The following is a 26173-nucleotide window of genomic DNA, read 5'->3' on the forward strand; positions in this document are numbered from 1 at the left end:
AAAAAAAAAAAATGTACATGAATTCCAACATCTCTCTCTCAGCAGCAGGAACGACTATGGGAGTTTTGCTGGAACATCCTGGGTGTGGGTGGGTGGGGGTAGGAGGGATAAGGCGGAGCATATATGCTGAACCAACTTAGCCATTCGTCAGGGGAGATTTCAGGAAGGTCTAAAAGTTTCCAAACATGACAAACAACCCTGACCTAACAAGTGAGAAGAATAATAACCCCACATCACTGGAGAGCCTTCTTTACGTGTGTCATACCACAGAACACAAAAGATAAAATCTAAATACCATTATCTCGGTCAGCAGGATTCCAGTCAAAGTCATCCTCTATATCCTGTTTCCAGTCACAGACCCCATGGTCAAAGCTGCAGTCAACTGAGATATTTAAATCTGCTAAGAAAAAGGGTACATTTCATAATCATTAAGAGTATTAGAAACACGCCTAACATTTGGAGCTTTGGAAGGCCACGTCATGTTTTCAGTTGCTGTTGAGCACTGAGCTAAGCTACTCCACGGTGTTGCTGCCTCGGCAACCATTTTGTTTGGCCAAACAGCCTACAGGAGCCTAAAACTGACCTTCATCCCTCATGCAAGTGCCAGCCATAGATCTAGAGCAGCCTGCCGAGTCACAAGGAAATGTAAGTTCTTGATGTGACTTCCCAACAGCTCTTGTGATCAACAGTCCCCCCTGTCTCCCAGGGCCATCCTTTTAGGGGACCCTAAGGATGCACTCCTTAGATAAGACTCCCTTGGAGCTCAACAACATCCTGACCTTCCTGGTTTGAGTTGACCAATCCAGCTTCAGCCCGGGGAACCCCAAAGTACTCCGCATAGGAACACTAATAAGGGCATGTGCCCCAGGTCCTGTCTCTCTCTCTTTAAGCACCCTGCCTCGACTTCCCCGTGTGGCCCTTGATGTGTGCCATGATCTTCCAGGACCTGTGAGTAATAAACTTCTCCATTTCAATTTCCCTTGTGGTCTTTTGTTGAACCATCTGGCACTGGGGGGCTCTACTTAACAAATATTAATTTAACAAAGTCAGAACAACCGCGTGGAGTACAGATCATGGCAAACGAAATGGCCTTAAGGACAGTGTCAAACCAGATACTCTGTTTCAATTTAAACCTGTGAAGTCCTTCTGGACAAAATCTGTTATGACCTTAAAACAATGACTTCCTGTATCCGTGTTCTTCACAATATAACTTTGTAGCACCATCCCCAGCACTGAAGTCTGCCCGGCCTCGTAACTTTCCTTGGACAATAGAACACAGAAGTGAGCTGAGCCAGTCCTGAGCCTAGACCTCAAAAGGCCTGTGTGCTTCCACTTGATTCCTTGGAACCCTGCCACTGCTTCATGAAAACTAGCTTGGCTGGCCTGCTGGAGGATGAGACACCACCTGGAGTAGAGCTGAGTCAGCCCTGTTGTCTCAGTTGAGGCCTCAGGTACGTGAGAGAGCACAGCTAAGATCAGCCACGTCACTGAGTCGGCCCACGGCTGACTGCAGACACATGGGTAAGCCCCACTCAGACCAGCCCAGGTCAGCAGAACTACCCAGCTGACCCACAGACTCATAAACAAAAATGAATATTTATTGCTGCAGGCCATGGAGGGTGTGCGGTTGTTGATTACGCAGCACTATTGTGGCAATGAGTGATGGACACTGGACCTTGGGTCCAGAATTCAGTACGTGGTAATGTCCATGTTGTGGGCCCTCCCGTGTTGCAGTCGAAGCAATTGTGTCATTTTCTCCCATCTTCAAATATATACTATCTGCCTTGACCCATCACTCCAGGTGTCAGGCAGGAGTAATGGAGACAAGACAGCCTTCCTATATTGTTACCATGGTATTAACCATGTAAAGGCTTACTGACACCGTGGGTCAAGATGTTCGGATTCTTCCCTTGGCTGTTTAGGAATGAAGCAGTGATTCATAAACAATCACCTCATCGTACGAAGACATTAAAATGATATGGGACATTATCAAAGAGCATACACTTGAGAGAAAGTATTATTTACCTTTGTGTTCAAATCTGGATGTTACAGGTTTTCCGTGGACCAGACCCAGACCCAATTCAGCTGCTTCATTCACCTTAGGGGCTAATAAAGAACACTTGATCAGTTAAGAAAAACCCTGAACCTTCACATGCTAAGAAGGAAATGAATGAATGACTGAACAAAGAGTTTTATCATGTATTCTAATTATAGAGTATGTTAGAGCAGAGTTTCCTTAACATTCCCAAACCATTCACGTTGGTTCCACTTTCCTCGTCTAGAACATTGTTTTCCAAAGATGTCCCAAGCATCTACACTAGTAACAGGTCGCTTCTCATCAGGCTTTGGAAATATACTGTCTTGAGATTTTCACTCTCTATTAGAGGAGACAATGTCATTGATATGGTAGTTCTTGGATAGGTGGGCGTGGGTGTACTTTTCATTTGGTTAAATCTAACAGCCATGGAACCAAGGACAGACAAGGCCAAAAACAGAGCAGCAACAAATGCCTAGCAAGAAAGAAATACAAAGTCTCAGCGTGGGGATGTGGGGGGATTAATAAGGAAACCGCCCTGGAAGGGCTGAGACTTATGGTGGGGTTCCACAGAGCGACCAGTGAGGGCAGTCATCCAGTACATGGAGAAAACTTAAGCTCTTCTATAGAATGTTCCTCCCTACAACTGTCATTTGGGCTTTTTAAATTGTAGCCACAGAACTGTGAAATCCCCCTTGCAATGAGTGGGCCTGTCAAAAGTGCCTTTAGGAAGTAAATACGCAGCGGTTGGCAGATCCACCTGGATCCGGGGGCTCTCTGGTTTGGGGGTGCGCTGCGTGGACAGCCAGGCAGCCAGACCACTATGCTTGTAGGGCAAGCAAGTGTGCTTGGTGGGGAGCAGAAAGAGGGTCTGCATCAAATAGGAACAGCCCCCCTGGGGGGGGAAGGGGAAAGTTCTTATCCTCCTTGTTTCCTACAGCAGCAAATTTGATTTGGGATCGGCAGATGTTGATTTCCACACCTTACAGACAACCCTGCTTCTTAAGGATCAGCACCGAACCTAATTTTGCTTCAGGCACGAAGCTGTCTTCTTTCACTTGCCAGGAGAAGTCACAATTCATTTTTCATAAAATGTGTAAACTAACAAAAGTTTTACTCACAGAACACATCTCCTCGAAGGCTTTGCTCCCACTCCACGTGGTTTTTCAGGGCTTTCTCATTTTTTTCCTCTTCCTCAAGCCCCTCTTTCTTTCTCTCTTCATTCTGTTTCTTTCCTCCTTTAGAGTTCCTAGCTCTGGAAACAGTCTCTTCAGAGTTGAGGGGCCGCAAGTTAACCTTAGGGGCAGGAGTTCCAGAAGGTTCTGTGATGACATTTTTAATTTTTACCTTCTTTTTCATGCTGTTTTTGTGAGCCAGCAACTTCTTGATTCTGTCTTTGATGACACTACGTGCTCTGAGGACTTCCTTCACAGAATTTTCAGGGATAACTAAAATAAACAATAAAGGTGGGACGTTTCACATTGGCCATTAATTAGGTCACTCATGAAAAATGGAGCATTTAAAGTGCAGTAACAAATGCTTCCAGAATCAACCCACTCGAGGCTCTACCACCCGATATTTTAATTGTTTTTGCAGTAGGCTCCACGCCCAACATGGGGCTTGAACTCACGACCCTAAGATCAAGAGCCACATGTTTTACCAACTGAGCCAGCCAAACTCCCCACTACCACTTGATATTTTAGGAAGAACTGTATTTGCATCCATTTAAAGCAGTTCCAATGTTATGGTAGTATCTGAGCTACCTTTCATTAGAGGACACACTTCTGTCTTGCGTCAGAAATTACTACAATGAAATAAATAGCTGCTCCTCCCAAGGTGGGCTACAGACCCCACAGTGATGGATTTTCCAGGGTCCTCTACTCTTTCTGCATTCATACCGTTGTTCTTCAAAGCTGGTGTTGTCCGGACAACCTACTGATTTGTCCAAATTTGACGTTCTAAGATTACAACCATAGCGCTAGGTTGAACCATATAAATTGCCAATAATGGGTCACTTATAACCTACAAAAATGGTGATTTATGGTTCAATGTATACAATTTTTCTTCCCTGTTCTCTCTCCCTTTTGAATGTCTTCACCTCAATCAACTACTATCTAAAACTAAATGATTTTACTTATTGAATATTTAGAGAGGCTTCTGTATTTACTATCTTATACTCATTTTTTATTGCTCACCACTAAATTAAATTGCTTTTAGAAATGCACTTCTAAAAAATATAAAATAGGGCGCCTGGGTGGCTCAGTCGGTTAAGCATCTGCCTTCGGCTCAGGTCATGAACCGGGGGTCCTCGGATTGAGCCCTGTGTCGGGCCCTCTGCTCAGCGGGGAGTCTGCTTCTCCCTCTCCCTTGACCCCTCCCCACTGCTCGTGTTCTCTCACTCTCTCTCAAATAAATAAAATCTTCTAATAAAAAAAAATATATATATATAATAAAATAACACACTTCCGGGTTGATTCCTCTTACCCCCCATGGACCAATGTCCCTGGGGTGGGGGCAGAATATGTTTGTGTGGAAGAACGCAAGAGGTAGAAGAATGGTCATTTAGCCCAACACCTGTGTTTTGTAGATGAGACAACTGGGTAATGTTGAGTCACTTGCCTAAAGTCACTCAGCTACCAGGGGCAAAGTTAGAATTTGAGGGTCAAGAAGATGAATGACTCCTTTTCCAGTCCTATTTCCATGGCAGGTTTATTCCTGCTTTAGGGTTAAGGGTTACTTTTCTACAGACTGGTTCAAATTCCTTGAGATCTAGAGTCCAAAGATACATGCCCTTTTTCCAGGGATCTACTCATGATAATTAAGAATATCCAACTGATATAAAAAAAGTAATTTTTATTTTATTTTTTTAAAAGATTTTATTTATTTATTTGACAAAGGGAGAGAGCACAAGCAGGGGGAGTGGCAGGCAGAGGAAGAAGCAGGCTACCCGCCGAGCAAGGAGCCCCGTGTGGGGCTCGATCCCAGAACCCTGGGATCATGACCTGAGCTGAAGTCAGACGCTTAACCAACTGAGCCACCCAGGTGCCCAAAAAAGGTAATTTTTAAAGAATTAAAAACACTGATCTTTAAAATCAGATATATTTTCTTTTTATAAAATATCTAGGCATGTGCCAGTCTAAGACTAGGCAAGAAAGGGTCTAATAACACCTGAACCAATTCACTCAATTCTACTACTTGGACATAGTTTATAGGAAAATGAAATAAGGGAGTAGACATTAAGTTCAGTGCCTATAAACAATGCTAGAAAAATAAACTGGATTGGGATTTTATTAGAATATTTTTCTTGGCAATTTTCTAATCTCTTCTCCCACTCAGTTCCTTCTCCATCATTTGGCTGATTCAATCTGTACCAAAGTGGTAGAAAAATAAACGAGAAGAAGTCTCCAATATTTGGGATAATCAAAAGAAGAAGGAACAATGCTTTGAAAATATATATGGTCCTAATTAACACATTGCTTTTACTTTGAAATCAATCTAAAGCTGTTATGGCAAGAGCTGCATTTCCTTTTTCAACAAAATGTTCTAGCTGTTTATCAGTGTGACAGTCTGTAGTTATTGGTTGGAAACCAACTACTAGTAATACAAGTAATGCATCATTACTCATTTTCCTGACCTTCCGATGGCCTGTTTTAGCTTCTTTGCAAGAGGCTGCATGTTAAGTTTTGATTGTAAGGTGCTGATCATATGGACCTTCCTCTGGAGGTCCCACTGTGTAATTTTGTCAACGGTTCCCTGAGTCTTTTCCCAAGACCTCACATGAAAAATTAACAGGAAACACCCATTCTCTGGAAATTTCCTTCATGCAATCAGTAACCTAAAACTAAGGACTTTTACTAAATAATGGGAAGAGGGTTTCAACCCACATCAGGCAAACCTAAACATCTGCTTTCAGTTTCTGCTTTGAAGTTTCGATTTTTTCCAATTGAAAAAAAAAAAAAATCAAACCATCACAACCTTTGTGGTGTCAACAATTTCACTGCTTTAGTATGTAAAAAGAGCTGGGGCAAGGGATAAAAGCTAGGCATGTGCATGACTATGAATGGATAGATGTGGCTTTATCTAGATATTGCTGTTTCAGTGCTCGCTTTGGGCAGTACATATACTAAAATTAGATATTGCTGTTTCAAACTTAACTGGTGATTGTTCCTCTTAAACATTTCTTGATTAATGCATCATCTTTGTGAGAATATAAACACGTGGGAGTAGTTACAGTAGGAGGGTCATTGGCACATTTGGGGATCGCTGACCTAAAAACAGGGAATTCCAGAGTTTTCAGAATCACAGGCCAGTCTTCTGTAAATGAAGTTGACAATTTCTCTTGGGAGAGATTTGAGAGTTCTCCAAATATCCACTTTGTCAAAAACTTCTGTCTACCTGAAAATCTTAGCTTTAGAGAAGATCACTATGATGTGAGAACACCTTTCCCAAGAGGAACAGGACTCTGACATTTCATTCACCTGGGCTTGGTTCATCAGATGATCTCTAATAGCCTAGCAGGAGAAACGTTCCTCTCGTCTGAACTTTGCACACAGTGCTGGGAGGAGAGGCTTAATCATGGGTGAGGAAGGTACTGTACCATGGGACCCAGGAAACAGGGCGGGGCTAGGATGGCAGAAAGGCTGAGCCACGGCTGTTTGTTGCGAAAGGGCCCACAAGAGGTCTCCATCTCCAAGGAGTAGCCACCGGTCATGGACACACCTAGCCTGTGTTTGAGCACACAGCCCCAGAGCCCAGTTCCCTTGGTTTGACTCCTAGCTCCTGCCTTCTCTGGGCATTTATCCCAAACTAATACTTAACTCCTCTGCCTCAGTTTGCCCATTTGTAAAGCTGGGATAAGAATAGGGTTTTTATGAGGTTTAAATGAGCAAATACATGTCAAAAGATTAGTGCCTGACATATATTTGGCCTATTTCCATGCATGTATTTATTTATTTATTTATTATTTTAAAAAGTATTTTATTTATTTATTGTTTATTTTTAAAAATATTTTTATTTATTTATTTATTTGAGAGAGAGAGAGAGGGAGAGGGAGAGAGAATCTGAGGCAGACCCCGTGCTGAGCACAGAACCCAATGAGGGACTCGATCCTACAACCCTGAGTTCATGACCTGAACCGAAACCAAGAGTCAGATGTTTAACCAACTGAGCCACCCAGGTGCTCCTGTTTGCTATTATTTTTTAAAATTCACCACCAGAATGTTTAAAATCTTTTACTGAGTTAAAAAGATATTTTTTCCAGGCCATACCTCCGAACTTCTAATGTGTATACTGTGATCGAAAGAAGCAAGTTGGAATGGCCCATTGTAGCAACGCCTGTGATCTTGAATATGTGGTCTATAAATGGAATTAAATCAGAAGCACATTTCTAATGACCAAGGAAACTGCTTTTAAGGGGAACAATTGTTGAATTCTGGTAAAGAAGCCTTTGCCACTACCCGTCCTAGGACTAGTGCACGATCATCGAGCATTTAACATAATCTTGGCTGGAACTAAACCCTTTATATGGACATTTATTTATTTTGTTGGGATTATTTCATGTCATCATCAAAAGAATATTAAGGGCCAGATACCATTATCTTTATTTTGCAGATGTGGAAACTGAAGCACTAGAGTTTAAATCGAGTTTGTTGACAGCCCACAGGTAGTAGGCCAGGGAGCCAATAGTCAAGCCAAGAAGCCATGCTCCTGGTAACAAAATGACATCGTTTCCATTCCTAAATTGACTTACTGCCCAAGTTGGGTGATATTGAAGTTTTCATTTGCTTACAATGAGTAGAGCTACTGTCAAATTAAGACCAAATTATCTGACAGTGTATTACCAATACTCACATATATTCGACCAGGAAAAAACCATACATGTCTACATTTAGGGTACTCCTTCCTCTGGGTACGTATGAGCATAAGGATAATCCACTAACTCCTCTTTTTTTTTTCCTTGGGGACGGGGGAGGAAGAGAGGGAGAGAGAGAATCTGAAGCAGGCTCCATGGAGGCTGATACCAGGCGCGATCTCACGACCCTGAGATCATGAAATCAAGAATCAGACGCTTAACTGACTGAGCCATCCAGGAGCCCCCTAACTCCTTTTCTGTATTGCAACATAGAGTCTGGACTTTTGCAAAAACAATGAACTCATAATAAAAGTTGCTATATCAGTGCTGTATATTATGTAACAGTAATTCATGCGCATACAAATGTATTTTACAATGTAACATTTTATAATGCTGCATGCTAATTGGATGGGATTCTCAATTTTGTTTGCATGACTTTCCCGCGCACATAAGAGTGAATTTGGGGCCGTCCTTTAAGCAGTGTGGTTAAGAGCCTGTTAAGATCGGGGGGCGCCTGGGTGGCTCAGTCGTTAAGCGTCTGCCTTCGTCTCGGGTCATGATCCCAGGGTCCTGGGATCGAGCTCCGCATTGGGCTCCCTGCTCCACGGGAGGCCTGCTTCTCCCTCTCCCACTCCCCCGCTTGTGTTCCTGCTCTCGCTCTCTCTCTCTCTCTCTAATAAATAAATAAAATCTTTAAAAAAAAAAAAAAAAGAGCCTGTTAAGATCAATTTTCAACAGAGACATGGCTATCTATTTTACAAAGAATCAAAGCAGAATGGAAAGGGCTGGACAAATATACAGTGAACGACCCAAACACAGTTTTCTCTTAAACACTCTGGTGAGAGATGAAAAAAAAAATTCAGCTGCAGAATGGGTAGTAACAAAATGAATGGTTTCAAGGTATCAAACAGAACATTGTGAGGAATTTGAGGTTTCAAAGAATAAAGAAAAATTTGTTTTACCCAAGAATATGCCTAAAGCTGGAGGGTCAAAGAAAAACAGAAGTCTTCTTGACATAAGAAATGTTTGTGTTGATGTGGGATTTATAATTCCAAAATGCTGCGGGACAATATAGAAAATGTGGGCTACAAAGAGCTATCGTGCTGCATGCTTAGGGACGTTGCCTTCATTTGGACATGAATAACACATTGTGGGGGCGCCTGGGTGGCTCAGTCAGTTAAGCATCTGACTCTTGATTTTAGCTCAGGTCATGAGCTCAGCGTCAGGAGACTGAACCCCACGTTGGGCTCCATGCTCAGCAGGGGAGTCTGCTTGAGATTCTCTCTCTCTCCCTCTCCCTCTTTCCCTCAGCCAGCTCACACACTCTCTAAAATAAATAAATAAATAAATAAATAAAATAAAATCTTAAAAAAAATAACACGTTGTGGTTTCAAGGGGGTTCAATGATCAGGAAGGAAGATGACTCCAGGTTTATTCTGGGCAGTTCTTGCTTTGATTCTTAGGCTTGGGGCCAGGGGTGGGTATGCAGAGGTGAGTTGCTCGCTTTCTGAGACAAGTGTTTTCCTGAGGCTTTTGTATGCACAGCATTTGTGCATCTACCTTCACAGAATTTCAGATTACAGAGTAGCTGGCCCTTAGCACACAGCTCTTTGAAATGGCATGAATATCAATAACCATAACTAACTTTGTTGAGCATCTACTATGTGCTCAGGTGAACTAAGGTCTCTACCTATATTACCTCAATTCGAATCTCGCAATGCACTTGAGAGGTACCTGTCTTAATGAGCGTTCCCCCAAGGAGAACCTGAAACAAGGGCTTGGGTGCAGGGGGTTTATTTGGGAGGTGATCCCAGGAGGCAGGCGTGGGGGAAGGAGGAGAGCAAGACAGGGAGGGGGGGAAAAGCTAAAGATGGTGCCTCAATGGTCAGGAAATCACCGTCGGTAAGGGGCTCAGTCCTGCTGGGGACATCTGGGGGCCAATGTAGAACACAGCTCAGAACTGTCCCATCCTGCGACGATCTGGGGTATTTATCCAGACCCCTGGTGCCCACTGGTTGAAGGATGCCCTTGCAAAGGGGCTGAGCAGTACTCTAGAGAAAGCGCAGGGCCACGTGCAGGGAGCCCACGGCACTGGGGCTAAGGATCCGCATGGAACTGTCCACCCTGCCTTGCTGAAACTAGGGAGCGTCCAGAGACTGAGGCCTGGCTCGTCACACGCTGCACAGGAGGAAACTGAGTTTAGAGAGGTTAAGACAACTTACTAAAGGTCACAGCCAGGAGGGGCCAGAGCTCAGATTCAGATTCAGGCTTTCCTAGGTCCTGAGCCTCAGCTGTTGACCATTACCCCAAACGGCCCAAGACAAGTGAGGCTGGAATATACATGTTCACGTTTGGTGGCGTGAAGGAGCCCTTGACCATCATCCAACACAGAACGATGATTTACTGTTTCCTCTCTGGGGGCCTCTCCACATTACGCATCCCTCCTCCCGATCCACCCATGTACAGCCCTGCACAGTCAGCCAATCTCTCTCTCTCTGTCTTTGAATGAAGTTCCGGAAGGAGATCATGAGCACACTGTGCACAGAGGGATAGACACCACAGCATCGAGTTGCTGGAGGCTGAGTGGCTCTGTAATCCCACCTCTAGCCCAAGGCAGGAATCCTGCCAAGGGCCAAGAGTAAAGAGCCAGGCCTGGAAGGCTGTGTGGTGGAATGTGCCCCTTGGCAGGGCTCCAGGGTCCACTCTCAGATACCTGGCCGTCATTCGTAAGAGAGAATGTAGACTCCACCTTGCTCCTAGTCTGCTTTGGGAAGTCACTTTTTTTTTTTTTAAAGATTTTATTAATTTATTTGACAGAGAGAGACACAGCGAGAGAGGGAACACAACCGGGGGGAGTGGGAGAGGGAGAAGCAGGCTTCCCGCGGAGCAGGGAGCCTGACTCGGGTCTTGATCCCAGGACCCCAGGATCCTGACCTGAGCCGAAGGCAGACGCTTAATGACTGAGCCACCCAGGCGCCCCTGGGAAGTCACTTTTATTTCACAGTCCTTCAAAGATCTATAGGCACCATTTATACTTTTCCACACTGTTTCTTCCAGACGAAATGCTGCCCAGTTCTTCTGGCATTCCTCAGAGAATGTGATTTCCTGACTCCTCTTCCTTCTCTACACACTCTCGTCCAGTGGCACTCAACCACAGCCCACAGGGTACTGTGAACCTTTACGCCTCCGCTGCTCAATGTCTGTCATGGAGTGGACACTCTGTTTTTGCTCTGCTGTGTCGTCAGGAGCACTGGCTGCCCAAGGGCACATGACAGGTCAAGGCACAACCTGCAGCCATACGTGTTGGAAGACGGGGGGACTCTGCTAAGGGGTCCACAGGAGAGTGGAGTCGGGTCAGTGAACAAATCCAGGCACACGATGAGTCAGTGCTAAAAGGGACAAGAGCAGGGGCACCGGGGTGGCTCAGTCGTTAAGCATCTGCCTTCGGCTCAGGCCATGATCCCAGGGTCCTGGGATCGAGCCCCGCATCGGGCTCCCTGCTCCACGGGAAGCCTGCTTCTCTCTCTCCCACTCCCCCTGCTTGTGTTCCTGCTCTTGCTATAAAGAAAATCTTAAAAATAAATAAAATATTAAAATGTCAAATAAAAAAAATCTTAAAAAGAAAAAAACAAATCTAGGGGCACCTGGGTGGCTCAGTTGTTAAGCGTCTGCCTTCAGCTCAGGTCATGATCCTGGGGCCCTGGGATCGAGCCCCACATCGGGCTCCCTGCTCAACAGGAAGCCTGCTTCTCCCTCTCCCACTCCCCCTGCTTGGGTTCCCTCTCTCGCTGTGTCTCTCTCTGTCAAATAAATAAAATCTTTAAAAAAATAATAAAAGGGACAAGAGCAGCCAGATAAACCTGCTCGGGTCATGATCCTGGGGTCCTGGGATGGAGCCCCGCGTCGGGCTCCTCGCTCAGCGGGAAGCCGGCTTCTCCCTCTGCCTCTGCCCCTCCCCCTGCTCGTGCTCTCTCAAATAGATAAATAAAATCTTTAAAAAAATGTGAATGTAGGTTTGAGGATGACAGATAAAGTGACGTTAGCTTCATCATACTTTCTTTTGGTTGTGTATTCTGGAGGAAGTTTGGTTAAAAAGTTTGTGGTTCTAAGGCACTGATGCTTTAGGATTGCTTGTTACTGCCACCATAACCTACCCCATCCTGACAGATAACATCTGCAGAGCGCCATTTGTCCTTAAAGCTTATTTTCAGTATTTGAAAGTAAGTTGTGACCAGAGAAATATCCAGAATCTTTGCTGGTCTTTAAGCTTAGTGCCCACAAGTTCAGTGAGTAATGAAGATGTAGTCCGATTAGCAGAAAAGACAAGACTGAGGCAGAGTGAAAATTCTCGAATACTGCATGCACACACTATCACACATGTATGCAGACAGAGAAAGACAGACACAGGGAGAGAAATGAAGGGAGGAAGGAAGGAGATATGGAGAGAACGCTTTAGTGAGAATAGCTAAGACGCCATGAGCAAATGCTACTTACCAGAACACTGAAGTCCATTGCCTTTATATCCCTGCTTGCATTTACACTTGAAGGATCCTTGGGTATTGAGGCAATTGGCGTGGAGGCTGCACGTATGGGTATTCACGGCACATTCATTTATATCTAAAAATGTGAACATTCCCGTGAACAACTTTGTGGCAGCAGGGCTTGCTAAAAGACTATCCCTTACTATAAGACTACCACTTGGGCAACTCCAGGGCCGACCACTCAACACTGCCAAACAAACCGAGTGGGGCCTGAGAAGGGAGAGGTGTTCAACACGCCCGACGCCTTGGCCCAGAGCCCAGCCTTTGCCTGACACCAGCACACGGAGAGCTGGGGGCTCCCGCAGCCCGCCGCCCCCATGGCATCTCGACTATTCATCAACACTACTGAAATCTGTAAGACGTTCAGGGTTTTTTCTTAACTTTTTCATCCGTCTAATTCAGAACTAAATAACAGTACCAGAAAATAAATTCTACACGTGGAAGGGCTTGGGACTCCTAACCAACAAAAGATAAGGGGGCGCCTGGGTGGCTCAGTCAGTTAAGCATCTGCCTTCGGCTTGGGTCATGATCTCGGGGTCCTGGGATCGAGCCCGACATCTGGTTCCCTGTTCGGTGGGGACTCTGCTTCTCCCTCTCCCTCTGCCTGTCTCCCCAGCTTGTGCTCTTTCTCTCTGAAATAAATAAAAATCTCTAAAAAAAAAAAAAAAGGATAAGGTGGGCTATGAACCGTTGACATCATCTGAATTCATCAGCATTTTGTTCAAAGGCTGCCAGGAGCAGGGTCAGGCTGGTCTGAGCTCGTCTGCTGGATGGAGACCAGGAAAGTTTGCCGAATCCTACCCTAGTGAGAAGTTCATTAGCCAGAAGCTCTTCTCCATCTCACCCGCTCTCCACGCTTTGAGAGACATACGCACACAAAATAGTCCATTGTTTTTAATTTAGCCACCAAAGGAGCTCAGATGCTAATCTTAATCACTTAGAATCACAAGATGTGTTTCTCTTGGAAGCTCTCCATGTGCATTCCCGCCCTGTCCAGTGGAACCTCCTAGGTATCAGCGAACAGGCTTCTTCTCCCGATGGGTCTGTAGCAGGGCCTGGGGGCCGAGCCCACGAGAAACATGGATTTTATGAGCCCGTGTAGGCCAGCCTTTGTGTTTAGAAAGATCTGAGTGAAGAGCTGTGGAGGCTTCACGAGATGGTTCAAAACCCTGGAACCAACTGTTGCCACAACATGGTTTCGCAGGACATGTCCTGGGATGCTCTGGATGGAGGGTTGAAAGAAATCCTACTTCCCCCCCAACCCATTACCGTTCCCCATCGTACACACATTTGCTCCACGTTACATGAAGAGGCATCTACAGGGAGCCTGCATCTCCCTTCACGGTAGGGCAGGCCCCGTCCTGCGTTACATCAAGGGCAATGTGAATGCGTCCCAGGGCTCCCAAACACCCCCCCTTCACTTGCTCATTCAGGCTTGGAATCCCTTCACTGAAGGCCAAAATATTTTATTTCATACTGAGACACAGAATCTTATCAGAGTAGCTTCGGTGACCTGGAAAGGGCATATTTTAGGGGATTTGGACCTTGAACCATGACAGGGCCGAACGAGGAAAGAGCATGCACCTTCATCTCCCTCACACATTTTTCTAAAGCCTCCCCTGAAAGACGCTGTTATGAACAGATCAGTGAGATCAAGATCAAACAGACCTTTTTATTCTTCCTTTTGTGCTTTATTGTTCCCATTTTTAGATATGTATCCAGGGAATCAAACATTAAAAAGAAAACCAACCGAATTTTCAACAAATCCACAAAAATCATCTCAAGATATTTGAGGTATTTCCACAAAGCAAAACTATATCCCCGACAGCCCCTTACTTTAAACTTTTACTGACCTGGCTTCACCTAATTCATCTCACCAGAGTTCCCTAAAAGCCAGAAACAAACAAACAAAAAAAGTGACTTCTTCTGTATTGTCCAAGTGGTCAGTACAGTAGATTGTTCAACTACTAGACTGAATTGACATCCAAATACGTGTAGACAAAGCCTACAGGTTTGGCAGGGAGAGGGCAAAAGGAAAATGTGCCATGCACTCTTACCTACGCAGTCATATCGGCCCCTGACATATTTCAGTTCGAAACCAACGTGACATTTGCAGTAGTAGCTGCCGAACGTGTTCACACATCTTCGATTATAAGGGCAGACAGCTTTACCGGAGGCACATTCGTCGATGTCTAGGAGGTAGAACCAAAAGGTGTCAGTGATAGCAAGAAAAGCGCTCTCCCTCGAAAACACACACACACGCACATGCGCACGCACACATACACAGTTTCTCTGGTGGAAAACTCTGATTATTCTGCTGCCCACATCACGCCCCCCGGGAAGTGTTCTAGATGCCCTCAGCACACTCACAGCTCCTCCTTTACGTGTTTCTGTCACGTTGTACATATCGTTTTCGAGACATCAACTCACTGTCTTGTCACTACTCACATCCCCGTCTCTCCTGGGGCAGGGAGCGGATGTCTGGCACTTGGCACAGAGACATGACATGCGTGTTGATGGAATTAATATTTCTCTGGCTATGTGTATTGTATGGCGTATACAACTTTTGAAAACTGAGTCAGGTAACTACACGTTAAACAAACCGGATACACACCTTCGATGTTGTCTTCTACGGAAGAATTATTTCATCGGTCAGCTCCCCCAAGGCTCCCACGATACTGACCCAAATACTAGAGACGTGGTTTCCTACAACCGCACTTAAACATAAATTGTGGGTCAAGTGTAATGATGTTGTGATGCAACTTGAGCAGACGAGAGGCTTCCCTGCTTTCCTTGAGAGTCAGGTTACTGAGGGGCTGGCAGCTATGCTGACCCAAATATCCAGACTCAGGCTCTGCTTTTACTTTAAAATGATAAATCGAATACATGTTTTATGTTGTTAATTTGGATCTGTGGTTAAAAATGCAAGTTGGTGCTGGCTTATTGTTCTCTTTGCATTCTTAAAATACTAAATACGTGTTGGGTTGACCAAAATAATTTTTCAGGGACCACTTTTGTGTAGATCATCTTTCCCTTCAATAAAAATGACACCTTTCAAATCAGAGCTGGGTAAAAATTGACTTCAGTTTGGTCAAGAATGAGCCTTGTCATATAAATCTTATTTCACCGAGGAATGCTAAACCCTGTGAATCTAATTAAATCTGATTACTCTCAAAGAGCAGGGCCAAAATTTTAATTGTACAGGGATTTTTTTAAAAGTATTTAACTGATTTAGGACCTATTTGGCTGAACTTTCTAAATGCAGCTTATCAAGGTATGCACATTTGGGATAAATAAACGTCCAGCACTGAGAATGGTTCTACTTCAGTAAATAAGAATATTAAATTGTACAGATATTTGCTTATTTAAATAAAAAAGATTAACAACTCATTGAACATTCTGATTTGGCTTGATATCCCTTATTAATGCTATGTGCTCACTTGCATATAAGTACAGAAGGATGAGTATATACAGTTTGGTTACTGAACATAATTCAGATCCACCAGGGAACTAAGGCCGAAAGTGTTGCATCAGTCACTGAGGGCGCCTCGTGGGGTGCCCCACCCATCGCCCTTGGCACTCAGTGTGTCCGTACCTGCCTAAGGCTGCACCTGTGACCCTCATCCGGGCTGGGCTGGGTGTGCCGGGGAGTCAATGTTCCAGAGCAGCGCCCCTCCCCCAGTCAGTAAAGACCAGGAGTTGGTGCATAAATCCCCAGCGCCCTTGACCCAGGAGGAAAACTTGGAAGCAGCTTCCCCTGTCTCCTAGAGGGGCACAGATGCTTAACCTGCTCCTTGAACTCAGCCTGCGCTGGGGCCTTCCCCCACCTCCTCTTCAACCAGAGTTCCCTGGGATCACCTCCCAAATCAACTACTTGCTCAGGGTCAGCTTCTGCGGGGCCCAAAACTAAGACACAAAATAAGACGGGGGAGAGCAAGAGACAAAGTTCTAATCCATTGATTTGATTAAATTCAAAGCTATAAAGGAGGGCTCTATCTCCTCCTTTAATATCATGGATTTAATTTGCTCACCATCTCCAAGCAGAAATGATTTTGGAATACTTCAGAGCAACCTTTAAAGACAATGGGAAGCTGGTTACTTGCTAACTTAAACAACGTAGAAAGGATATACTATTCTCAATAGTCTTAGATCTAAAAACGAAAAATACGTAAATACATTTTTGTAGGAAAATATTAGCTGGAACCCAAAACGGAGCCCAATGGCCCTTGGGATTTCATTCACTGAATGACAGTAAGTAGCAGGTTTCTATGGTAATTGAAGTGAAACATGCAGGGTAAATATACTAAAATAAAATTACCTTTATCCTTTTTCCACTAGGGCATTAGACAATCCCAAAGTAACAGAGAAGTGTTCTTTCTAGCATCCCAAAGTATGTCTAGAGTCTATGTGGCCAATCGGCTCAGAAATGGGCAGAAATCTCTACTTTCAGGAGCTTTCAGTCTAGTCAACAAGCAGATTGTGCGGAATGACAGAGAAGGAATTCAGTAGAGGGGGAAGGAGGAGGAGTGGAGGCGAGCCGGGCTGCCCTACCTATACAGACTCTTCCACTGGGGGCCAGGCGCAAGCCCGAGGACGGACACAGACAGCGTGGCCCCTCCTCCGTGTCTTCGCAGGCGTACTGGCAGCTCATCACGGCACACGTCCTGGAGTCTGAAAACGTATGCAAGTGTTAGCCTTCTCCTCCCGAGCCAGTAAAAAGCCCTCACTGAGAAAGGATCTCTGTGTTCTAGGACATTTGGTGTCATATATGGGATGTATTACAGGATGAGCATCACTGTCTGAGACCCAAATGGAATCTGGGCAAGGGTGGTGTCTTGGTGGCGCCACGGTCTCTTCTGTGGGCCAGTGTGTTAAATTTGCCTGTCTTTAGGTCGGGCAGGCACCCCTCAGTTACCAAAGGCTGCATCCTTCTCGCCTCTTGTACATTTTCTCATCACGCCTTTATGTCACCCGGCTGGCCTCTCTAGGCGGAAATGTAACCTCTGATGGAGATGATCAATCCGAGTCATCAGGCGGACAAAATCCATTCTACAGATCTCTCCATACATACCTAGCTTCAATGAGAGCCACTCAAGTCGTGAGACCTGGTCATTTCCATGCCTGTATTAAAACGTGGCAAATACGACTGACTGGCTACCCCAAAGCCATCCTGGACCCCTTTTCCTCTCGCCACTCCCATCATTGAGGCTTTAAAGTCAGTGACTTGTCTTCATCCCAGCTTCCCTTGCAGCAACAATGGGTGGCCATAGGACCTAGCTGTGGTCAAAGAGATATAAAGATAAGTCTGATGGAGGGAGCGGGTCTTCTGGAAAAGATGCTGCTTCATGATGAAAGGGACAAGCGTGAAAGAGTCATTCATTCACTGGCATTACTCCTCTCCCCTTTGTAAGGCCTCCCTTAAATGTATGTGTGATGTCTGCAGCTGGGGCAGCCATCTTGTGACTCTGAGGTCACAAGCGTGAGAATAAAATCAGTACCCTGAAAATGGCAAAGAGTGAGTCCTTGCTGAGCTGTTCTGGAACTGCCTGCCTCCAGCTTTTTTGGTAAATGAGATAATTTAGGTGGCTTTTTGTCACTTGTTGCTAAACACAACTTATCTCACAAAAATGCATTTCCTTAGGAGAAGTCTACTATATATGGATCACAGGTGCCTCCAACAGGGAAGTGCAGTGAATACGCTCCCTTTATCCAGTGCCATCCATAACATGCCGATCACCCAGTGGGATGAAAGAAACTGCCAGGAACCAAGTGAAATAAAATCAGGAGAGGGGTCCAGGACTCCCTGCACACTTTGAGCTCTAAACAGGGAGGCCCAAGCAACCCTTCCACGTATAGAACTAGACAAAGAAGGTACACACATCAAGGTAATAGACACAGACATCCAGGTAATATAACAAACACCTACCAATGATAACATTTCTCCTTTATTCTCTTTTCTCTTTAGTTGCCTTCTTTTAAAATTAGTCTTCAATATTTACCTAATCCTATCCTTGCATTTAGGAAAACATACCTTTTTTGGCATTGACTGGGCTCTCATGGAATGTTTCAAAACATCCATCAGCACAGATCTTTTTAAAAATGTTAAGTGATCACTACAAAAGCCTAGATAGTGGTTCCCGTGATGGGGTATGGAGCGGGGGGTTCTGGTAAAGTTCCCCTTGGTAGTGGTTACACGGGTGCTCGCCTTATAAGAATTCATTCAACTACATATTATGTTATATATATCATATATATTATATACATATTTGTCTCTTAATTTATGACAATAAGGATTTTTTAAAAAGACTTCGAGTGTCTGCTTTATCTCTTAAGCCTTCTTGCCAACAGAGGATCTAGGTGACTGGTGGTGTTGGGGCCCTTTGCCAAGGATGGAAAACACAAGGACAAGCCAGGGGAGCAGCAAACCGTGCACTAGCCAAGACTGTGTGACTGTGGCAAAGTCCCAGATGGGCTAGGGAGTCCTAACTCTGTAACCCTAGGAAGCTAGCAAAAGCCATAAGCTTCCAGGTTTGGTGGGGGCTACGGTACAGAGGAAAGAGAGATGGGAGCGGGGAAGAGGGGAGGAAGGGAGACAGGCAGGGAGGATGGGTTTGCCTTTCAGCTGCAATATTAAACCTGATTCCCTCTGGATAAATGACTGGATATACTCTTACCTCCCACGGGACATGGGTTTCTCTCTATCACAGAAGGACTTTTCTTTTTCAGGAACATGAACCGGAATGTATTTCCAACAAGAGTCACTAATCTTTGAGCATGGGGCAAGGGGCGTGAGAAAGGCAGCTGGTGGGAAGAACTGATGTCCCAAGATGGAATTTAAACGTTATCACCTCCCTAAAACAATATGCTTATTTTCATGAAAAAAACCCATATGCCCTGCATATATAGAGATATAGAATTTATTTTTCTCCCCAATTAGCCCCTTTCTTTAAAAAGCAGGTATCCAGAATGGGCAAATTCAGAGGGATAGAAAGCAGATTAGTGGGTGAGGTGGGGGGGGGCTGGGGAGGAAGAATGGGGAGTGACTGGTAATGGGCACAGGGTTTTCTTTTGGGGTGATGAGGATGTTCTAGAATTAGACAGCGGTGATAGTTGTACAGCATTGTAAGTGTACTAAATGCCACTGAGTTGTATGGTTGAAAATGGTGAATTTCATGTTCTATTTATTTTACCATGATTTAAAAAAAAAAAATTGTTCCTATGGCAAACATCTAGTCTCAAAGGATGAGCGCGAGCAGCCTGGCCATTGGAACTTACTCGCACATGTGGCATCCGGCATGAGCATGTGGCCGCTGAGGCAAAAGCACTTGTAGCTCCCGTGCGTATTCACACATCGGTGTTGGCATGGCCGGGGTTTTACTCCACACTCGTTTACATCTGCAGGGGGCAGGCAGAACATGAAGAGAGGCTAACTGGATCAGGAAACATCAAGATGGAGAGTTGGGTTGGCTTCCCTGGATCCCACCGGTGGGGGTGGGTACACGGGGCAATGACTCACCTCTTCTCCAATCATCAGTAAAACCCCATTCTGAAGGACTGATGATGATGTGGGGCAAACAGGACAATCATGCACCGGCGGAGGGGAGGCAAATGCACACAACCACTTTGGAAAACTGTTTGGCAGAATCTACTGTAGCTAGAGACACGGATACCCATGACCTAGCAATTCCACTCCCGACTAGATCCCCAACGGCAACATGGATGTGCGCCCACCAAGAAAACATGTACTAAAATGATCACAGTAGCACTATTCTTAATAGCTCCAATTGGGAAAGAACCCAAACATCTCCCAACAGAGGGCAGGAGAGATGACTTGTATATTCGTGCAAAGGAATACTATACAGCAATGAGGCTGAACAAACTATAGCTCCAAGCCACAATGGATGAAGCTCACAACCACAAGAGTGAGTGCAAGAAGCTGGAGACAAAGGAGTACGTTAAAAATCAGGCAAGGGGGGCGCCTGGGTGGCTCAGCTGGTTAAGCGACTGCCTTCGGCTCAGGTCATGATCCCGGAGTCCCGGGATCGAGTCCTGCATCGGGCTCCCTGCTCAGCGGGGAGTCTGCTTCTCCCTCTGACCCTCCCTCTTCTCATGCTCTATCTCATTCTCTCTCTCAAATAAATAAATACAAATCTTTAAAAAAAATCAGGCAAGGGGTGCCTGGCTGGCTCAGTCAGTGGAGCATGCAACTCTTGATCTCGGGGTTGTGAGTTTGAGCCCCACATTGGGTGTACGGATTACTTAAAAATAAATCTTTAAAAAAAAAAAAAAAGCCAGGCACAGGGGCACCTGGGTGATTCGGTCGGTTAAGTGTCTGCCTTCCACTCAGGTCATGATCCCAGGGTCCTGGGATTGAGCCCCATGTCAGGGAGTCTGCTTCTCCCTCTGCTCCTCTCCCCACTAATGCTCTCTCAAATAAATAAATTAAATCTTAAAAAAAAGTCAGGCACAACTAATTTGTGGTGTAGAAGGTCAAGACAGAGCTCCTTGGGGGTGGGGGGCAAGTCACTGGAGGGGAGCAGGAGGGGTCTTCAGGAAGGCTACTGAGTTTCTGTTTCCTGGTTATGTGGATGTATTTGAAAATTCATTGAGCAGTACATTGTTGATATATGCACAATTCTGTGTGTATAATATTAGAATAAAAAGCTAGAAATACAATTTAGATACTTAAGCCTTTAGCACTGTCCCAGGCTGCCTATGACAGGCTCCCACAGCGATGCCTCCTTTCAGTTGTTCCTGTTTTGGGCAGCCCCGCACCGACTAACTTGTGTGGGCTCACACCCTTCCAGAGGGAGCCCTGACAGGCAGCTATCGGTGGTGAGGCTGTAGGACGCCATTTAAGCCTGGGAGGCTATGCTCTAAATGCCAATAATGGTTATCTCCAGGGACTAAGATTGAGGGTGACTTTCTTCTCTGTGCGTCTCAGTGCTTCCTAAAAAGAATTTAAATCCTAAGAATGAATGACTTTTGGGGGCACCTGGGTGGCTCAGTCGTTGAGCGTCTGCCTTCGGCTCAGGTCATGATCTCAGGGTCCCGGGATCAAGCCCCACATTGGGCTCCTGCTCGGGCGGAGTCTGCTTCTCCCTCTGCCCCTGCCCACCCACTCATGTGCTATCTCTCTCAAATAAATAAAAATATTTTTTTAATTTAATTTTATTCATTTATTTGACAGAGGGAGAGCACGCACAAACAGGGGGAGGGGCAGGGGCAGAGGGGGAAGCAGGCTCCCTGCTGAGAGAGGGGAGCCCAACAAGGGACTCAATCCCAGGACCCCGGGATCTTGATCTGAGCCGAAGGCAGACGCCCAACTGACTGAGCCACCCAGGTGCCCAAATAAATAAAATCTTTAAAAAAAAGCAATCATGGGTAGAGGAGCTTATCTTTGGAAATGTGGTCATGTGGGTGCCTCATGGCTTAACTTCTTCAAGGAAGATGCAGGAAGGAGAAAAGAGCCAAATTCTGTGTAAGACCAAAATTCAGCAGGGCAACAGGCAAAGCGTACCCTTGAAAATAAAGAAGTGGCTGCTTTCACCTCTGACAAGAACCTTGTACAGGAATTTTCTGACGTCTTAGTGGGACATTTGAAAGCTCTTCGTCCATTGCTTATCCCCTCTACTCTACCTTCTCCTGCATGGGTTCTAACCCCTTCAAAAGGGGGAACTGGAAAAAGCTAATTGGACATTAATGGGAAATCCAGAAATAACCCATCCCTTGGCCCTAACTCAGAGGTGACTCACTCGTCGTGTGGAAGAAGGATTTGGGGGAAAGACACCACAGTGGAGGGCTGAGGACTGTCACCATTAATGGATATATAAGGACTTTGATCATGCCACCCAGGGGCCAGGAAAGCTGCAGGAACCTGAGCCAACTAGACCACTCCCTCAACACTAATATTTTACCGGGAATTGAAAACCAGCATGAAAAATATCTTCTCTCCTCCAAACCTCTGCAGAAGATATGTTGGTACAGAATCCAGGACGATACAGAGAAACAGGTTTTCTGGTGTGAACCCCTCTGGTAAGGGATGTGCTGGATCATTACTTATGAGAGCACGATCCTTGACGCGCCTCAATCAAGCAGGTGGGTGCAGTTCTCAGAAGCACCCTAGGGTGCTGGCCTCTTCTGGTGGTGGGACAGCAGAGACTCAGAGGTTCCCCTCTGAGCTGCAGGGCTGGTAGCTATTTCAGTGTATGCGGCCAACCTCGGGACTTGGCAGTGAGGCCTAGGGGTGGCACAGTGGAGTGGCTGCCTGCCCGTCTCTGGGACTCCATCCTTCCCTCCAGAAGGCTGGCAGCCCCAAGGACAGCTGAACTTGATGTGCTCTTAGCCCAACTGCATTATCGGACTGTGGACACTTTCTTAATTACAGCAGGCTTCTTCACGCCTGGGTCTCTTGGCCTCAGCACTGCTGACATTTGCGTCAGATCATTCTCTACGGTGGGGGCCGCCCTGCGCACTGTAGGAGGCTGAGCACCTCCCTGGGCTCCACCCACTGGATGCCAGGAGCACCCCCAAACGTCTTCAGACCTTGCCAGATGTCCCCTGGGGTAAGGTTCCCAGATGGAGCAAACAGAAATATGGATGCCCAGTTAAATTTGAATTTTAGATAATTAATACTTTTTTCGTGGGACGTATGTCTCATGCAATATTTAAGACCTACGCACCCTATAAAATTATCTGTTGTTTATCTGCAATTTAAATCTGAACTTGAGATCTATATTTTGTCTGGCAACTCTTTCTGGGGAATAAAATTGCCCAAGTTGAGAACCACTGTGTGTTAATAGTATAAATACACTCTTTAATATCTTCGGATAAACAGCTTATGATAAGTCCTAAAGTACCTTTTTAAAATATGTCAATTATAATAAAAACATGCATGTCATTCAACCCAACAATTCTATTTTCAGACGTTTATCCTATAAAAATACTCAAGGGTGCAAGGATATGTGTAGAATGACGTCTGACTTAGCACAGCTTGTAATAGCGAGAAATTGGAGACAAAGTAGATGAGAGTGGTTAAACGAAGTATTTTTTACACAAATGATAAAAGCGTTTGCATCGGGGCTGAGGATACAGCCTTAAGAAGCACAAGCTAACTCTGTATGTGCTGACCCGTACATGCAGTAAGAATGGACCGACCCAGAGAAGGGCCCTTCAGAGACTGAGGACAAACTGTTCACACTAGTTCAAGGGGGGGCGGGGGGGGGGGGGAGCAGAAACTCCCACTTTTTAACTTATATCCTTTTGCATCGTTGGGGTTTTTTTTTTTCAGTAAAAAATATGCATTACTTTGGTAGTGGAAAAACACAATGAAAATCATTTTAGAAAATAAAAGTTATTTGACAGGAGAAAAAAAGGCCTTTGATCTGGCATCTTAACAAAAACATCAGAATGACTTTATACTTTTCTAGAAGAGACTGATTGAGAGACCTAGGTCTGAAACCCTTTCATTTGAAGATTCGACTTACAACCTACAAAATGGCGGGCACGGGAGTGTCTATCACAAACGCTGCTGCAATGATTGCGTAGCTTCTGAAAGCTCTGGGGTACGTCTGTACTTGGACCCCGGCCTGTAGTACTGACCTTGACTGCAGGTTTTCCCGGTGTATCCTGGAAAGCATCTACATTTGTTTGGTCCCACACACTCACCAAACTTGCATCCAGGTTCACACGTAGCTGTGGAAGGGAAAGGTGTTTTGACGGTAAAAGAACAGGAGTAGTTAGACAGAGAAACGCACGCAGGTCAAAATCAGCAGCCTTCTGTATGGCGGAGAAATCCATGGGGGCACAGAGAGGATGATCTGCTTCCTCTCTAGTCTGTTTTCCCCTTCGGGATACTGGAGAGTGTTTTGTTTGTGAACTAGATCACTCTCCTCCATCCCTCCACCCCAACTGAGTGCGAGTTTATCCAAGTTTATCATAACTTTGCTTAGCACTGCCATGCCTCCAAGTGACATTCAAAGAAAAACAAAGCCTCCCAGACCACAGTCAGCTAGTTTTGCATATAAACACAAAAACATTTAATAAAAGAACTGTGATGTGGGAGCTGGAAGGGACTCCAGAGCCATCCTGGGTCAAGTGCCAAGGTCCTCCTTCTTTCTGTCACTGGCCTCTTCTTTGTCTTCCATATTTTCTCTCCTATTTTGCTTTTGAATGATCAAACTCTATTTTTAAAGCTGTGTGTGATCAGTCAAAATAATGGAGCCACAGACTGTAGGCAGGGAGGCGCAACTTCTAGCCCTAAGGATGGGAACTAGAAGCATCATGAGGAGGAGGATGGTGGCATGATAAAGGCAGGATTTGTTTCTTCTGGGTTTGGTTTGGTTTTTTTTTTCACTTCTGTATCCAGACACCTGACACAAATTGGGCACTCCATAAATATTTGCTGGGTGAAAGAAGTGATGGGAGAGACACCAAGAATAGAAAGTTTGACTGGGTTGGGGGCAAGAAAAAATAGTCAAAGATGATGGGATGTTTGAGTCCGGCTCATAGGGAGGAGGTAGGGAGAAGAGGCAGTGGATGGGACGAAAGGAATATGGGAAAACCCAAAGAGAAGGAGGGGAGAGGACAAAAGAAAAATGAATGAGAGAGGAGTCTAGAGCGAGTCAGGAGCCCTGAGCAGCTTCTGGATCTAGTAGGAGCTCAGGAACTAGCCAGCACCTGAAAAGATGACTCAGCAATGGCCCAGGAATGCTGTCTACTTCCCTTCCCGTTGAGTCCCTGGCTCAACCCCAGCATCTCCCCCTTGACCCCAAACCCTATTCTTTGTTAATGTTAACATTTATCTCCCAGTCACCTGGACTCAAAATCCCGTTCATCTCTATCTTCTCTTATCCCCAAACTCATCAGTGAGAACATCCTATCCCGGCTTCTACCACCCAAGTCATTCACTGAACAGACACTCATCTAGCTAATGGAAATCATGCTGCCCACAGAGATCTGGGATATTACACTGCACCTCTCCCCCCCACCCCCGCCCTGCCCCTGCTTCTCCCCACCACAGCCTGTGACCTGGTGCTTAACTGATACGGGGTCTAACAGCCTAGCCCCTGCTTTCGGGGCAGGACAAAGTCTGTGGTGTAGAACTCCCTGTGGGATCAGGCTGAAGCTAGACTTCTCTTGAAACCACATCTTTGCCTGGCTCCTTCCCCTATTTCCTCACTCCCTTACAGATTTCTCTGCAGAGCACCCTGCAACAGATGTTTGATACAAGAATCCCCTTTACAGGCTCTACTCCTAGGAAATCTGATGTCAGATACGACATTAAACTGATATTCCAAGAGCACGACTCCGATCATGCCATGCCTTGCACAGAAGTCACCAAATAATCTTTATTGCCCTTTGAGTATCATACAGGTATCATCACCAGGACCCGGCTTCCATCTTAGTTTGTACCTTTGGCCTACTCTGCTCCCTACATGTAGGCAACACTATGGTCAAACTAGATTGTCTGCTGTTCTCTAAACTGGACCCTTTCTGCCTCTTCCTGTCTTGTTATCCCTGCCATGGGGCACCCCTTCCCCACCCTCCAGTGGTTAATATCCTCCTGATCCTTCAAGAGCTACCTTGCATGAGCCCGCCTTCCAGAAGCCTTCAGTGATTTCTCCGGCCATATCAGAATTCCACTCAACTTTGAGAATTCCACAGAACTTGGGCAGGCCTCCCCCATGAAATCGATCAGACTCCATCTTATGAAATAATATATTTGGCTTCTATCCTTCACTTCTA

At 45.4% G+C, this 26173-nt stretch overlaps 1 protein-coding gene across 1 annotated transcript in view; it reads right to left on the reverse strand.

Annotated features, from left to right (window-relative positions):
* Positions 1 to 26173, reverse strand: part of EGFL6 (EGF like domain multiple 6) — a 61888-nt gene that overhangs the window by 12719 nt on the left and 22996 nt on the right. The window contains exons 4-11 of the mRNA XM_044911634.1: positions 24029 to 24121; positions 19703 to 19822; positions 16979 to 17098; positions 14485 to 14619; positions 12381 to 12503; positions 3157 to 3483; positions 2026 to 2106; positions 296 to 397 (exon numbers count right to left, since the gene is read on the reverse strand). Coding sequence (XP_044767569.1) covers positions 296 to 397; positions 2026 to 2106; positions 3157 to 3483; positions 12381 to 12503; positions 14485 to 14619; positions 16979 to 17098; positions 19703 to 19822; positions 24029 to 24121 — 1101 coding nt within the window. The remainder of the gene's footprint in view (positions 1 to 295; positions 398 to 2025; positions 2107 to 3156; positions 3484 to 12380; positions 12504 to 14484; positions 14620 to 16978; positions 17099 to 19702; positions 19823 to 24028; positions 24122 to 26173) is intronic.

Source organism: Neomonachus schauinslandi, chromosome X (assembly GCF_002201575.2).
Source record: "Neomonachus schauinslandi chromosome X, ASM220157v2, whole genome shotgun sequence".
NCBI classification, from domain to species: domain Eukaryota; kingdom Metazoa; phylum Chordata; class Mammalia; order Carnivora; family Phocidae; genus Neomonachus; species Neomonachus schauinslandi.